Source organism: Lolium perenne, chromosome 2 (assembly GCF_019359855.2).
Source record: "Lolium perenne isolate Kyuss_39 chromosome 2, Kyuss_2.0, whole genome shotgun sequence".
NCBI lineage: Eukaryota > Viridiplantae > Streptophyta > Magnoliopsida > Poales > Poaceae > Lolium > Lolium perenne.
This window is the reverse complement of record NC_067245.2, coordinates 236,409,659-236,423,977: the sequence shown is the minus strand read 5'-3', so window position 1 is coordinate 236,423,977 and position 14,319 is coordinate 236,409,659. Positions and strand designations below refer to the sequence as shown.

Below are 14,319 nucleotides of genomic sequence, written 5' to 3'. Positions count from 1 at the left end.
TGGAAAAAATGTCAACGCTAATAATCTCAAAATAATATTGTTAGAATGATAGTGAAATATACTTTCATATTGTGTGCATTTCGTATTCTAGATGCTTATGTTTTTATCTATACTAGTTAAGGATGACAACTTTAGCCAAGGATATGGATACCCGTAGGTACCGTACCCATATGGGTAGAATATGGGCACACTTTATAACTATGAGTAGTACCTATACACTACCCATTAAGTTATGTGTAGGGCACATGTATAGTCTTGTACCCGGTGGCGGACTAAGGATCACGGCATACCCCCGGGCTAGGTTCAGTACTGCAATAGCTACAGAGCGCACAATGTCCTACCAAACTACAGTGAAGCCTGGTTTTTCATCGCTGCGCCCCGGCCCATCGTTCTGGTGGCTTGGGGCCTAGATCTGCCTGTGCTTGTACCCATGGATATACCTATACCCTACCCATTAATTATTAATTTTTCATGTGACACTTCTACTCTTGCTGAGTTATGAGTTAGAATATAAGATTGTGATTTTTTACATTTTGATAATTGTTATATACTCAATACATGCTATTGAGTCAAGACCGTTCATTTTTTTAATGAAATTTGCTATAGATAAATGTAAAATTATGAATAACTCGTGTACTATGTATACCCGCCGGGTACCCAACGAGCATGGGTATGGGTAAAGTTTTATACCTGTGGGTACATATATGAATAGAAGTTTGTACGCATTGACTATATGGGCATGGGTATGATATTGCTTTACCCTCTTCATATCATACTCATTGTCATCCTTAATACTAGTAAGTGTGCACCTGCAACACACGTCTCATACTCTATAAAACCATTTAATTGTATCTCATGCCCGATGACATGAGCGCATGTGAAGCACATGATCCACACACGTTATTACATAAAATGCATTTGGTATTGTACATGTTAATGTTTTTTATATATAACTTCAAATAGTTTGACTTTAACAAAAAAAATCTATATGATCTATTTTCGAAAGGAGGTCCATGTCCGGACAAGATGTATTGAGTCCGACACTTGCCTAGTATGGATGGTCAAAAGGAGGAGTGTGATACGATTTGAGTGGAAGCCTCGAAAAATGTCCGCATTAAGTCTAACTCAAAAAAAATACTTATTAATATATAGTCCCTTCATCCTTAGAAGATTGTCTGAGATTTATCAAAATTTAGATGTATCTTAGATGTATCTACATGCTATTTAGTGTTCAAATATATTTAAATTTTGATAAATCTCAGACAACCCTTGTGTGACGAAGAAAGTAGAAAAGGTTTTTTACATTTGATTAACATATAGTAATCTTTCTCCAAAAAATTGGTTAAAATAACTAAGGGTTCTTTGCATCAAAGGATTACAAAACATGTGAATAGGAATAACACAACAATTTGATAGGATTGCAGGTACAAAACGGAGGAAAACTGCAAGAATGATCATTTGGATCCAACACAGAAAAACTGTCCTGATAATGAGTGTAAAAAAAGGGTAAAGTGAGTGTTGTAATTCTTATGGAATTGAGGTGTAGGAATGCAATCCATGGAAATTATGGAAATGCCATTCCTTTGATCCAAAATGCTTCCTTAGGAAAAGAAATCTATGGATTGCATTCCTTCAAAATTCCTTTGAAAACCTTTAAACCCCAAGAGCCCTTAATATGCCAAATATTTTGAAACCAGTCAAACAATTGACTTGGAAAATTGAAGAAACATAATAATGCTCCTAAATGAGACAATAGCGCGTGGAGTGCATTTAACCACGGATTGGCACCATTCATGAGTTTGTATGGAGCAGCAAGTTGCCACACCTCACCGCCCCCGAATAATCCCGGAGAAATAAAAGGAAACACGAATTGACCAGCCTTATAAAATCTGGAGTTGAAGGCCGGCCCGATCGATCGCCGCACGCCCGCACGACAAGTCCACCCCTCCACCACCAACAGATCGATCGATCGACGATCGGTCACCGTCGCCGCCATGTCGAACCCCGCGGCCGGGCCGGACACTGACGCCCCTGCCGGCGAGGGCCTGGAGCTGGCGCAGTTCGGGGCGGGGTGCTTCTGGAGCGTGGAGCTGGCGTTCCAGCGGCTGCCCGGCGTGGCGCGCACGGAGGTGGGCTACTCGCAGGGGCACGTCGACGCGCCCACCTACCGCGACGTCTGCGGCGGCGGCACCGGCCACTCCGAGGTGGTGCGCGTGCACTACGACCCCAAGGAGATCCCCTACGCCGTGCTCCTCGACGTCTTCTGGGCCAAGCACAACCCCACCACGCTCAACAAACAGGTACGCGGTCCGTTTTGGGGAATTCCGGTGGGACGACGGCCGCGCCGATCTTGTTGCCGGCCGGCGTTCCAAGGTTCATTGAACCTGGAACGGGTGTTGGGGGCTGACTTGTCCTCAGCAAGTTTAGCACCACTAGTTTTTCCCCTTTGTTTATCTGCTCGTTTGTGCGTCCAGCAACGAAACGATTTCAATAATAAGTACTGTACGTTAGTGCATTTCATTCTTAAACGAAAGTAAAAAATCATGTGATAGCTCATAGCGAATAGATCATTGTATAGCCTGATTCAAAGGAACTTCTAGCGAATAGGAAATTTTTCTACTCCACTGGGTCCTAAATGATTGTCCCAGATTTAGTCAAAACATAGGCTAATGTATGTCTAAATTCGTTGAATCGACAATAAGTACTTCCTCCATATCATTAAATATGTTTTGGCTCTATTAAAATATGCATGCAAATTATGACAAAATTAAAAGAGTAAAAACATGTTCCATGTAAGGGAGGGGTATTTAGGATGACTGAAGGAAGAAACAAATTGAACAGATTATAAAATGTGATTCATTACATATTCATTCAACCGTGTAATAGGTACTCCCTCCATTCTAAATTATATCTATATGATATATTCGTATCTAAATTAAATTATAACACTTAGATTGAAACTGAGATAGTATGGCCGTGTGCAGACAGCAGGCTAGGTGATCACGACATCACATGTACTCCCTCCATTCCATGAAGATTATATGAGAGTTGTCAAAATTTAAATGTATCTGGAAATAAATAGCATCTGCATATATTTAAATTTTGACAAATCTTAGATAACATTTATGTGCCGGAGGGAGTAGTATACAATTGGCTTCAAAAGAAAATGTTCGCACTCAGTGAGATGGCCACACCTCCTAGTTGCGCTTCGGTCAATTTGTCCGACTGATCCCTGGCCGTTATGTGTACTTCAGGGCAACGACGTCGGGACGCAGTACCGGTCAGGCATCTACTACTACACGGCGGAGCAGGAGACACAGGCGCGGGAGTCGCTGGAGCAGAAGCAGCGGGAGTGGAAGGAGAAGATCGTGACCGAGCTGCTGCCGGCGAGGAAGTTCTACCCAGCAGAGGACTACCACCAGCAGTACCTCGAGAAGGGCGGCCAGTCCGCCAAGAAGCGCTGCTCCGACCCCATCCGCTGCTACGGCTGATCCTCATCTCGATCGACTCCGATTCATCGCTCGCTGATTTCCCTTGTGTCTGTTATAAGGACAGCATCTGCGTGATTGTATTGGACCAGTACTAAATACAGTATACTATGTTTGTGTTGGAATTGGAATAAATGAACATATGCAACTTGTGAAGCTGTTGTCCGGTACTTTGTTTTTGTTTTTGGCTTGATCCGTGACTATCTTCGACCTTAATTGCCGTGTAAAGGGCACTACGGTGTACTATAGTACTATATCTACACACGAACGTGATTTTGTATGGCGTGCCTCTACTCTCTACTCTCTACCTGCCACTGAGTCAATGAGATGGCTGGTCTGCTTGTTTGTGCTTATGTGTTGTCGATAGTTGTTAACCTATTTGATGCACAGATGCAGCTAAAGAAATCAATAGCTTGATGATCTTGACAGGTGCCGCGCCCGTCTATATTTCCAATTGAATGATACTAAAAATAAGTTATGGTAAATAATTACCCTTCTTAGTGTAAATAATACTTTGTTAAAGATGTTGGAAGGAAACAGTTTATCCTACCAATACAAATATATAAGGTGCGAACTGCAGGCTGCAGAACAAGCTATTAACATTCTTGACAACGGACAATGCATGTGCAGCAAGACCGAGCTATTTAAGTTTCTCTTTTGTTTCGTCTAACCAAGGCCTACAACAATGAATTTACAAACCGAATTAAGTAATAATTCAGATGTAAACTATAATAATTAAAAAGTACAAAACTGTACGATCATGATCATGTGGCAAATTAAGACAATGCCAGGAATACCGACTTCAAATTGCATTAGTATATGTCTCCCATGATATCAATTTTATAGTGATCTCCGTGCACTTTGGCGAGATAAATATCAAACTTCATTTAACAAATAACACAAAATTTTACAAACAATATTGGATGGCATGGCATGAGATTGTAATAACATAGTAGAGAAGAAACAAAATTGTAATACAAAAATTAAGGCTAGTCATCTCAGGTTGTAAGAATTGTGAGGTTTGAACTATAATAATCATGAAAATTTTACCCAATCCACCTTTTTACCACATATATTACCAACATTTTGAATGTTGCTTGAACATAACTATTATCACATTTTTCAAAGAATGTACTGTGTAATATATTATAGTGAACTCAAATGTTAGATTGCTACTGGATCTATCATATAAACCATCATAGACTTAATTAATTATGCATTAATGATAATAAATAAACAAAATAAAATAGTACACATAATTTCTCCAATAGAAGATAACCGAGTAACTATTTAGTTACTCTATTTTACCGACCCGTTAATCAAATGACAACACCAAGGAACTATTCAACTTATGAGAGAATAAGTGAAACAATTAGCTACTCAGCGACACATGAAGCCAAGAAATTCATAGTAGATAAGAAAGTAGTATACTCACAATTGTTTTGCTTCCTCATGTGCTCTTCTTCCCAAGTCAGGTTGCAAAATCTAAAGATGCCGCAGCCACTACTCGTCTGGCTCCTCTTCTGGACTTTCATAGTGTTGCACTGTGAAGGTTGCAGGATTGATAGGTTATGCATAGATTGCAGTGGGGAGCATGTGTAACACCCAAATAATTAAGAGGACCCCCGGAAGGGGTAGATGTCAAATTTGTGCATTTGCAAAGCATGCATCTCTAACATACGGAAATATTTTGAAATTTTATCTCTAACAATCAAAGTGATCAAATTTGAATTCTAGTGTCGAAGTTAACCTAAGTCATGCACTAGAATTTAAATTCAAATTTCGACATGACCTTTCAACATTTCAAAATGTGGGTAAATTAAGACTCCAAAACCTAAATTGTTTGTTTTGAATTTTAAAAACATTGTGAGATAAAAACTTTAACCTAAACAAAGACATTTCCAAGTTTTGAATTCAAAATAGAGGTTTGACTTTAGTCAAACTTGAATTCAAATTATTTGAATCAAAAAACTAAGTATTTGAGTCAAATACTCCTAAATAACCATCTCAAGCAAAGTTATACAATCTCATACTTGAACTCGGTCATCTTCATACAATAAATGCAAAATAAAATTCAAAATTCAAAATTTGAGTTTAAATAATAATATGGGCCAGATTTTCATAACTAAATAAATGAAAATCATAAAAATACAAACTTTGAATCAAAATGATCACAAACACATTCTTTATTAATCTCTAAACCATTACAAAGTCATTTACAAACTGGATTGACTATAAATTAACAGAACATAAAATTAACCTATACAAACTAGAAAATAGAAAACCCTTAAGAACTATTGATAACCCACAAGTATAGGGGATCGCAACAGTCTTCGAGGGAAGTAAAACCCAAATTTATTGATTCGACACAAGGGGAGGTAAAGAATACTTATAAGCCTTAACAACTGAGTTGTCAATTCAATTGCACTGAAAAGCACTAGTAACGGGGGTGATGTGAAAGCAACGATAATATGAGAGCAGATATTAAGATAACACAGCAGCGATGGCGATATCTGAGAGCAATGACACCAGAAAATAGTTGATACTACTTCCAATGTCATGTAGAACGAGTATATGATGATGAGAGATGGACCGGGGTTCCCAGCTATCTACACTAGTGGTAACTCTCCAATAACAAGTGTTGGGTGAATAAATTACAGTTGGGCAATTGATATGATTGAAATAGCATTAAGACAGAACATCAAGATTATTAATCATGTAGGCATGTTTTCCATATATAGTCATACGTGCTCGCAATGAGAAACTTGCATAACATCTTTTGTCCTACCAGCCGGTGGCAGCCGGGCCTCTAGGAAATCTACTGGAAATTAAGGTACTCCTTTTAATAGAGCACCGGAGCAAAGCATTAACACTCCGTGAAAACATGTGATCCTCATATCTAAGCCTTCCCCTCCAGTTGTCCCAATTTCTGTCACTTTGGGGCCTTTGGTTCCAGACATAGACATGTGCATACAACTTGTAGATACAATCTAAGCAATAAGTATAGAGCTTAAATCTAAGATCATGCCACTCGGGCCCTAGTGACAAGCATTAAACACAACAAGATTGCAGCAACAATAACTTCACAAACTTTATAGATAGACTAATCATAATGTAACAATCCATCGGATCCCAACAAACACAACACCGATTACATCAGATGAATCTCATTCATGTAAGGCAGCTCATGAGATCATTGTATTGAAGTACATGGGGGAGAGAATACCAACTAGATACAGCTAGAACCCGTAGTCCATGGGGGAACTACTCACGGAGCATGATGGAGGCGGTGGCGTTGATGGATATGGCTTCCGGGGGCACTTCCCCGTCCCGGCGGCGTGCCGGAACAGACATTCTGTCCCCCGAATTGGAGTTTCGCGATGGCGGCGGCGCCCCTGGAGTCTTTCTGGAGTTTCGTCAATCGGTATCGCGTTTTTAGGTCGAAAGGGCTCTTATAGGCGAAGAGGCGGAGTCGGAAGGGCGCCAGGGCTCCCTCCCCATAGGCCGGCGTGGCCAGGGTGGAGCCCGCGCGGCCCTGTTGTGTGGGGCCCCCCTGGCCCATCTTCGTCTCCCCTTCGGTGTTCTGGAATCTTCCGGGAAAATAAGATACTGGGTCTTCGTTTCGTCGAATTCCGAGAATATTGCCCGAACAGCCTTTCTGGAACCAAAAACAACAGAAAACAGCAACTGGCCCTTCGGCATCTCGTTAATAGGTTAGTTCCGGAAAATGCATAAAAACATTATAAAGTGCAAGCAAAACATGTAAGTATTGTCATAAAACAAGCATGGAACATCAGAAATTATAGGTACGTTGGAGACGTATCAACTATCTAGCCTATATCTACTATTGCTTCTTGATCATCATCATCACTTCATCATCACCAAACTATCACAAGCATCATATTGACCATTGTCATTTGTTTAACACCATTTCCATCACAAGTTCTTGATCAACACCACAATCACTTGATCACCGGCCACCACCAGGAAACCATCTCTTTCACAGATTATTAATCATCACTCGATATACACTTAACCTGCACAAATACTTGGACCACAATAGATGATCAAAATTTCGGATTTACCCTAAGGTGATTCCATTTTAATATAGAATCCAATAAAAATCCTAGGAAATAGTCCCTGGAACTCTAAGTGAGGATTCAAACCAAGGATAGCAGATCATAATCCATTAAAATGGAAATAACAGAAAACGAACCAAAATAGTAACCAACCTGGCTTAAACCAATGTTTGGAATAGCCATAGGTTGAGTAGTGAAATCCATCTTAATAAGCCCTACAAACTAAACCTATCCAAGATCAACAACTGAATGCTTCTGCAATTATAAAATGAACCAACTCAAACACAGAAACTCTAGTGACATGTAGGAACACACAACAATAGAATATATACAAGTATCCAAGTGTAGGAAATCCAACAGTAACATGTAGCAACACACAACAACACTAGAACAGTAAACTCTAGAACTAGAAATTCCAGGAAACCCAATGGGAAATATTCCAATGGATCAAATGAACTAAATCAAATCTGACAGAAACAATAGGCCAATACCTCACTTGAATTAAATCCACAGAAAATCAGAAACCAATTAAAGTAGATATGCAACCTAACAAGCCCTAGAAACTAAACCTATCCAAGGTCAGCAACTAAATGTTTCTGCAATTATAAAATAAACCAACTAAAACACAGAAACTCTAGTAATAATTATAGGAATTGATATAAATAAATCCAAACTAGAAAAGCTTATTGGCACTATCCAAAATTGGCAACAAGACAACATACTAGTTACCAAACCGACATGCCTAAATAGGCAGGTCACTAGAATTCCAAGTTTTGAGTCAATTGACCACATAATCCATCTTCCCTGGCACATAAAGCAACTCAGAGGAGTGGTGAGTCACCGTATGTTACACGCATCACAAGCACAATCCATGACCCAACCCATAAATATCCTAGCACTCACACCCCATAACTCACAACACACCACTAGCTTCGACTAGAAAGACACACATAGACACATACATAGAAATATGAGAGAGCAAGATCAAGCAACGAGCTGGAGGATAAGGGCAAACAAGGAGGGTCATAAGCTTTGCATCACCATTAGGCATAAGAAGTGCCCAGTCTTCAAAGGTTTAGGTGAAGCCCTTATGATAGAGCCTTAACTAGAGTAGAACACTAGAATAGAATGTGCACCAAAGGATTAAGCTCTGGAAGTGCATTAGCAAGGCGCACACACACTTGCTAGTGACTGCAAACATAGGCACCACTGGAAATCCATAGATAGACCTGGCAATTTCACAGTGGAATCACCTAGGAGAATATAATCGAGCAGGGCACTGTTTTACAGTGGAATCACCTGGCAATTGCAGTGGGTTTTAACCCACTGTTTTACAACAACAAAAATAATCGAGCAGGGCACAAGACACAACCCTTCATGTTATACTAGATTTTCAGTATGATCGGATGTAGTTGTATGGCAAGACCTGACAAACTCTCCAAAATTTTGTACAGGGTGACTAGGACAGGTCTCTTGTGGGCAGTCAAATAAGGTATTTTTGCACAAGAAGAACCAAAAGAGAGACCCACAAGCAACCAAACTAAGTGGGGTAGTATCCCAACCCATGCAACCCACCTTTCATGCGGGCTACCAAACATGTTGGATAACATGACTCAATGATTTTTTTTTCCAAAACATGTTGCATAACATGGGCAAAGATTTGCATTCATGCTACCAAACACACCATGGTGCTAGTGTAAATATGTTGTAATTTGTGCCACACAAAGAATTTACACAACATATTAAGCTGCCCTAATCCATTTCCCATATATAAAAATGGAAAAAATTCGAGTGTTGATGAATTAAAAAACACATGAGTAGCCAAAAGTCGAGCAAAAATGTTACTCGCTACTGCTAGCTATGGTATACCACAGGCACTAATGTACCAATTCCAAAGACAAGACATACTTCCTCCGGTTCAAAATAATTTCTAAAAGATAAATGCATCTAGATATATTTTAGCTTATAGATACATCTATTTTAAAAAAAATATTTAAAGCTGGAGGAAGTACCATTTTTTGAAGAAAAAGAAATTATGTACCATTACATTCTCGCTGCTAGGATAATGGTATAGTTTGACGAGAACATAATATGAAACAAGGGAATATCTAGGAACCAACGTGTGGTTTGATGTTAGGATGGCCGTGACACCTTTAGCTCACAATAGTTTAAATCTCAGGTTTAATACTTTGGTGTCTAATAAAGACGAAATATTCTTCACTACGAGGCAATGTTCTCATCGATAGCGAAATCGATAGCGAAGTGCATGTGATGATTTCGTCAATCCCCAAACCCGCCAGATCAGTTTTTACACTCATCCTCTCCAATATACTCATAGGGGTATAGTGCGTTTATAGGAGTGAGTGTATGCACATAATTCTTAGCGTCTGCGTCCATGCTGTGTTTTTTTTTTAAATTAGGCCGTTGTTTGGATAGAAAAAGTAGGGGCCAGATCTACCCACAAGGAATACCTTGATGGGTGATGCTAGCTTATGGTCACCCAGCTGAACAGTTAAAATTCGGACTGCCCATAGTGACATAGGCATCCCAAATGGGCCTGCTGAAGATAGTACCCGGGGTTTGCTGAAGGCCCACTACCCGAAGAATAAGAAGATTCGGGAGCCCAAGATATATTAGGAAAGTTAGAGTTGTAATAGGAAGTGTTATTTGTAATCTGGCGGGATGAATTAGAAACCGTCCCGGACTCTGTAACTTGTACAACATGAATCCCTCGGCTCCGCCTCCTATATAAAGGGGGAGTCGAGGGACGAAGAGATCATCGAATCATTGTTTCAAACCCTAGTTTTCATAATCGTCGAGTACTTTTCGGCTGAAACCTTCGAGATCTACTTGCCCTCTACTTCTAACTAAACCCTAGCCTACAATCCATAGGCATTGACAAGTTAATACCTTGTCAATTGGCGCCGTCTGTGGGGACTAGAGGCGTAAGGATCTGATCTCGATGGCACGTTCAAGATCTTCGACATCATCAACCGCAAGCAACATAGTGGATCGAGGTAAACAGATCGCTGCTGGTCTTGTCGATTTTGTTCCTCACCCACCCTCCTGTTTGGATGCATATGCGTATCTGGCGGAGCCTATGGAGATGACGTTCGGAAGGTTTCGCTTTCGCGTCAAGAAGGAAGGATCGTATCGTGTCGAAATTCCGATTTCGTCGGGATCGTCGGCGGTCGATTCCGATTTTTCAAGCTATACATCGTCAACCGAATCAGGAAAAGACGAAACTTCGTCGACACGCTACGTCAGCGCCAGGGCAAGAGAGAAACTCGCCAAGATCTTCAGCGACATGTCGTTTGAGTCATCTGCGGACTCATATATAAGCGATGGCTCAAGCAATGTCGACAGTTATGACTTCATCGACAAATCTATCACAGTGGGCAAGGTCTTCATCAACCTCAACGATGATGTCACCAAACCCAACATAGATCTGAATACAAAATACCATCAGATTTATGCTATTGAAGATCAAGAGGAAACATCTGAGGCTTTCGACGATCTGGGAAATCCATACGTCGATCCCTCTGATCTGCGACGAGGCCTGGGCAATAAATACGTCGGGCCACAGCCGCGAGACAGAGTTCAACTTTCGCAAGCAGCGTGGGATAGAGCCGCGAGAGCTATGAACGGTACAGAACCAATGGCTACCACGGCCACACCAGAGGAATTACAAGCATATCAATATAGGCTCGCACGAGCTGCCAGAGAATTGGAAAAACAGACAGCTGAGTTAAACAGGAGAAAGGAGGCAGCTTCTGCATCCAGCAGGAGAAGGGCAGATCTAAGTCGACAATCTAGAACTTCGGGTGATAGCCACAGGGAGGCTCGGAACAGAGGGAGATCAAGGTTACAACACATATCCGAAGCAGAAAGAGAGCACTTGGTCCAAAACCTCGACATGTCCTTTATATCGATAGACACAAGAGGGAACATCATCCCTAAGACACCAGAGGCCGGGTATATGGCGACACAAGCTTTTATCCTCGCATCTAAACCACCTCCAGGAGATCCAAGAGAAACACTATACAATATGGCGATAGCAGGAGTTGGAGCTATGGGGACAGCGTTTGTATCAACAACTCCCGAAGGAGTGGCAAGGCAAAATAGTCCACGACCTGCAGCAGCAACAACGGCAGCCCCTGAAGGACCAAGTGGAGCAAGAGACACGGCAGCACAAGCAAGGGTCGACAGAGCGCGGCAAGGCAGAAGGGAACATCGGCAATCCCCAGAACTTAACGACGAAGATATGTGTGGTTTGCCGTGCTTCACGAGGAGAGTCCGAAAAACTCGAGTCCCTTCAGGATTCAAGTTACCCGACAACTTCAAGAAATTCGACGGCCTTCAGGATCCAGAGGACTGGTTAGTTGATTATCTCGAGACGGTGAAGCTCACAGGAGGAACTAGGGCAACAGCTATGCAAAGCATCCAGGTGCATCTGAGTGGAGCAGCACGATCTTGGATAAAGAAACTTAGCCCAGGATCTATCGACAGCTGGGAGAGCTTCGAGGACGTGTTCGTCAAGAACTTCCGGTCCACATGCAAAAAGCCTGCGTCGTTGGAGGAATTAAGAGCATGTCGACAAAAGCCGGACGAATCAATGAGAAAATATATCCAAAGGTGGAACATCATCAAGAACTCAGCAGAAAATATATCTGACGAGAGAGCGATAGATGCGTTTGTCGCAGGAATCGGACGTGGAGATTTTGTCGAGGACTTGGGAAGGACCAACCCAAAGACAGTATCCGCGTTAATGGAGATAGCCAACAGATGGGCAGACGGAGAAGATGCTGTTCACAACAAACGACACAGGTCACCAGAGGAGGACCGTGGTCGAAGTTATCAGCCGAGGCGACGATTTCCTCGGCAGTACCCGAACTATGACGCTCCAGGACAAATTTCGGCAGGTTTTCGGGCAAACACAGGAGGAAATAACAGAGATGATTATCAGAGAAGCAGCGAGCAGCGAGGCGATAACAGGGACGATTCTCGCAACAACAGGCAAAATAGCGGGCCTAGGTTCCCGAGGCCTTTCGTGTCCCCCGAAGAAATGATGAACGGGCCGTGCCAGATGCATTTTTTCCTCGACAGCAACGGAAAAAGACAGTCAGGACACCTGCAGAAAGATTGTCGCAATTTCCAGGCAATGTTAAGGTATGCAGAGCACGCTAACGCTCGGGCAGCACAGAGAAATCCTCGAGAACCCAGGAGCGAGATTCACTTGCCACCTCCTCCCGCGATTACAGACGACAATCGACATCAGCTCAGAATAGCGGCAGCACCTCCACCGCCACCTTATGTTGATCCTAATTCCAACGGAGTGGTGTCGATGATTCAGAAGGGAAGGCCATCTAATAGAGCTCAGAAAGTAATCTCACGACAAGTGTTTATGGCAGAAAAAATGCCTCCACCAACTGTCGAATATCTTAATTGGTCAGGGCAAGATATTGGCTTCACCATAGCAGATCACCCGCAGCAAGTTCCTCGACCAGGGCAGTCAGCACTTATTCTACCAGCAGTTATTGCGGGATTTGATGTCTCTCGAGTGTTCATAGACGGCGGCAGCAGCTTAAACCTTATGTATGCAGATACATTGAGGAAGATGAACATATCCTTAGCAAACTTGAAGCCAACAGACACAAGGTTCCACGGCATCACACCGGAGAAACCAAGTTATCCATTGGGGAAGATCAATCTCGACGTTCAGTTCGGAACCCGTGAAAATTATAGAATCAAGAGGCTGGAATTTGAAGTCGTGGATTTTCCGTCGCAGTACCACGCTTTGTTGGGACGACCAGCATATGCTAGATTTATGGCGGTGCCACACTATACATACCTGTTGTGGAGATTGCCTGGACCAAAGGGACCAATCACAGTCAAAGGAAGCTTCGCCTTAGCTGATAAGTGCGACAAGGATTTCCATCGGCTATCAGAAACTTTCGGGATGCAAGCTGAGTATTTAGCGTCAAAAAGTATGACTGACTACGACGTGCTGCCAGACGTTGGAAGGTCAAATAAAGAATCAACTTTCAATACCGAGAAAAATTCTAAGGAGGTGCCGATTCACCCGACAGACCCGAAAAAGACGACGTCCATTGCAACAAATATGGATATCGCATAGGAAAGCGCGCTCGTCAAGTTCCTCCGTGAGCACTGGAAAATCTTCGCATGGTGTCCAGCTGACATGCCAGGAGTACCCAGGGAACTTGCCGAGCACCACCTCAACTTGGATCCTCTCGCGAGACCAATCAAACAACCCTTGCGGCGTTTTTCGGAACCAAACCGCAAAGCTATGTTATCAGAAATAGATCGACTTAAAGATGCTGGTTTTATCAAAGAGATATCTACAGAAGCCACATGGGTAGCTAACCCAGTGATGGTGCCGAAGAAACACACGACAGTCCTTCGCATGTGCGTCGACTTTACGTGTCTCAATAAACATTGTCCTAAGGATCACTTTCCCCTCCCAAGGATCGATCAAATCATCGACTCCACGGTAGGATGTGAACATCTTTCCTTTTTGGATGCATACTCTGGTTATAACCAGATCAGATTAAAAGAAGATGATGAGGCCAAAACAGCGTTTATTACACCTTACGGCGTGTTTTGCTACAAAACAATGCCCTTTGGTCTAAAAAATGCGGGAGCAACATATCAGAGGATGATGCAGAAGTGTTTGGCGACACAGATTGGGAAAAACGTGCAAGTATACATCGACGATGTCGTCATAACATCAA

General features: G+C 42.2%; 1 protein-coding gene across 1 annotated transcript; it reads left to right on the top strand.

Annotated features, from left to right (window-relative positions):
• Positions 1 to 1,832: 1,832 nt before the first annotated feature.
• Positions 1,833 to 3,644, top strand: LOC127321847 (peptide methionine sulfoxide reductase A2-1). The gene is made up of 2 exons (XM_051350816.2): positions 1,833 to 2,300; positions 3,255 to 3,644. The coding sequence occupies exons 1-2, from the start codon at positions 1,995 to 1,997 to the stop codon at positions 3,489 to 3,491; spliced, it is 543 nt and encodes a 180-aa protein (XP_051206776.1). The 5' UTR covers positions 1,833 to 1,994; the 3' UTR covers positions 3,492 to 3,644.
• The last annotated feature ends 10,675 nt before the right edge of the window (positions 3,645 to 14,319 follow it).

Bases quoted from the DNA above. Each gene is read 5' to 3' on its own strand.
- LOC127321847 (XM_051350816.2), top strand. From the start codon at position 1,995: ATGTCGAACCCCGCGGCCGGGCCGGACACTGACGCCCCTGCCGGCGAG. The intron at 2,301-3,254 runs GTACGCGGTCCG...TGTGTACTTCAG, and splicing joins CCACCACGCTCAACAAACAG to GGCAACGACGTCGGGACGCA.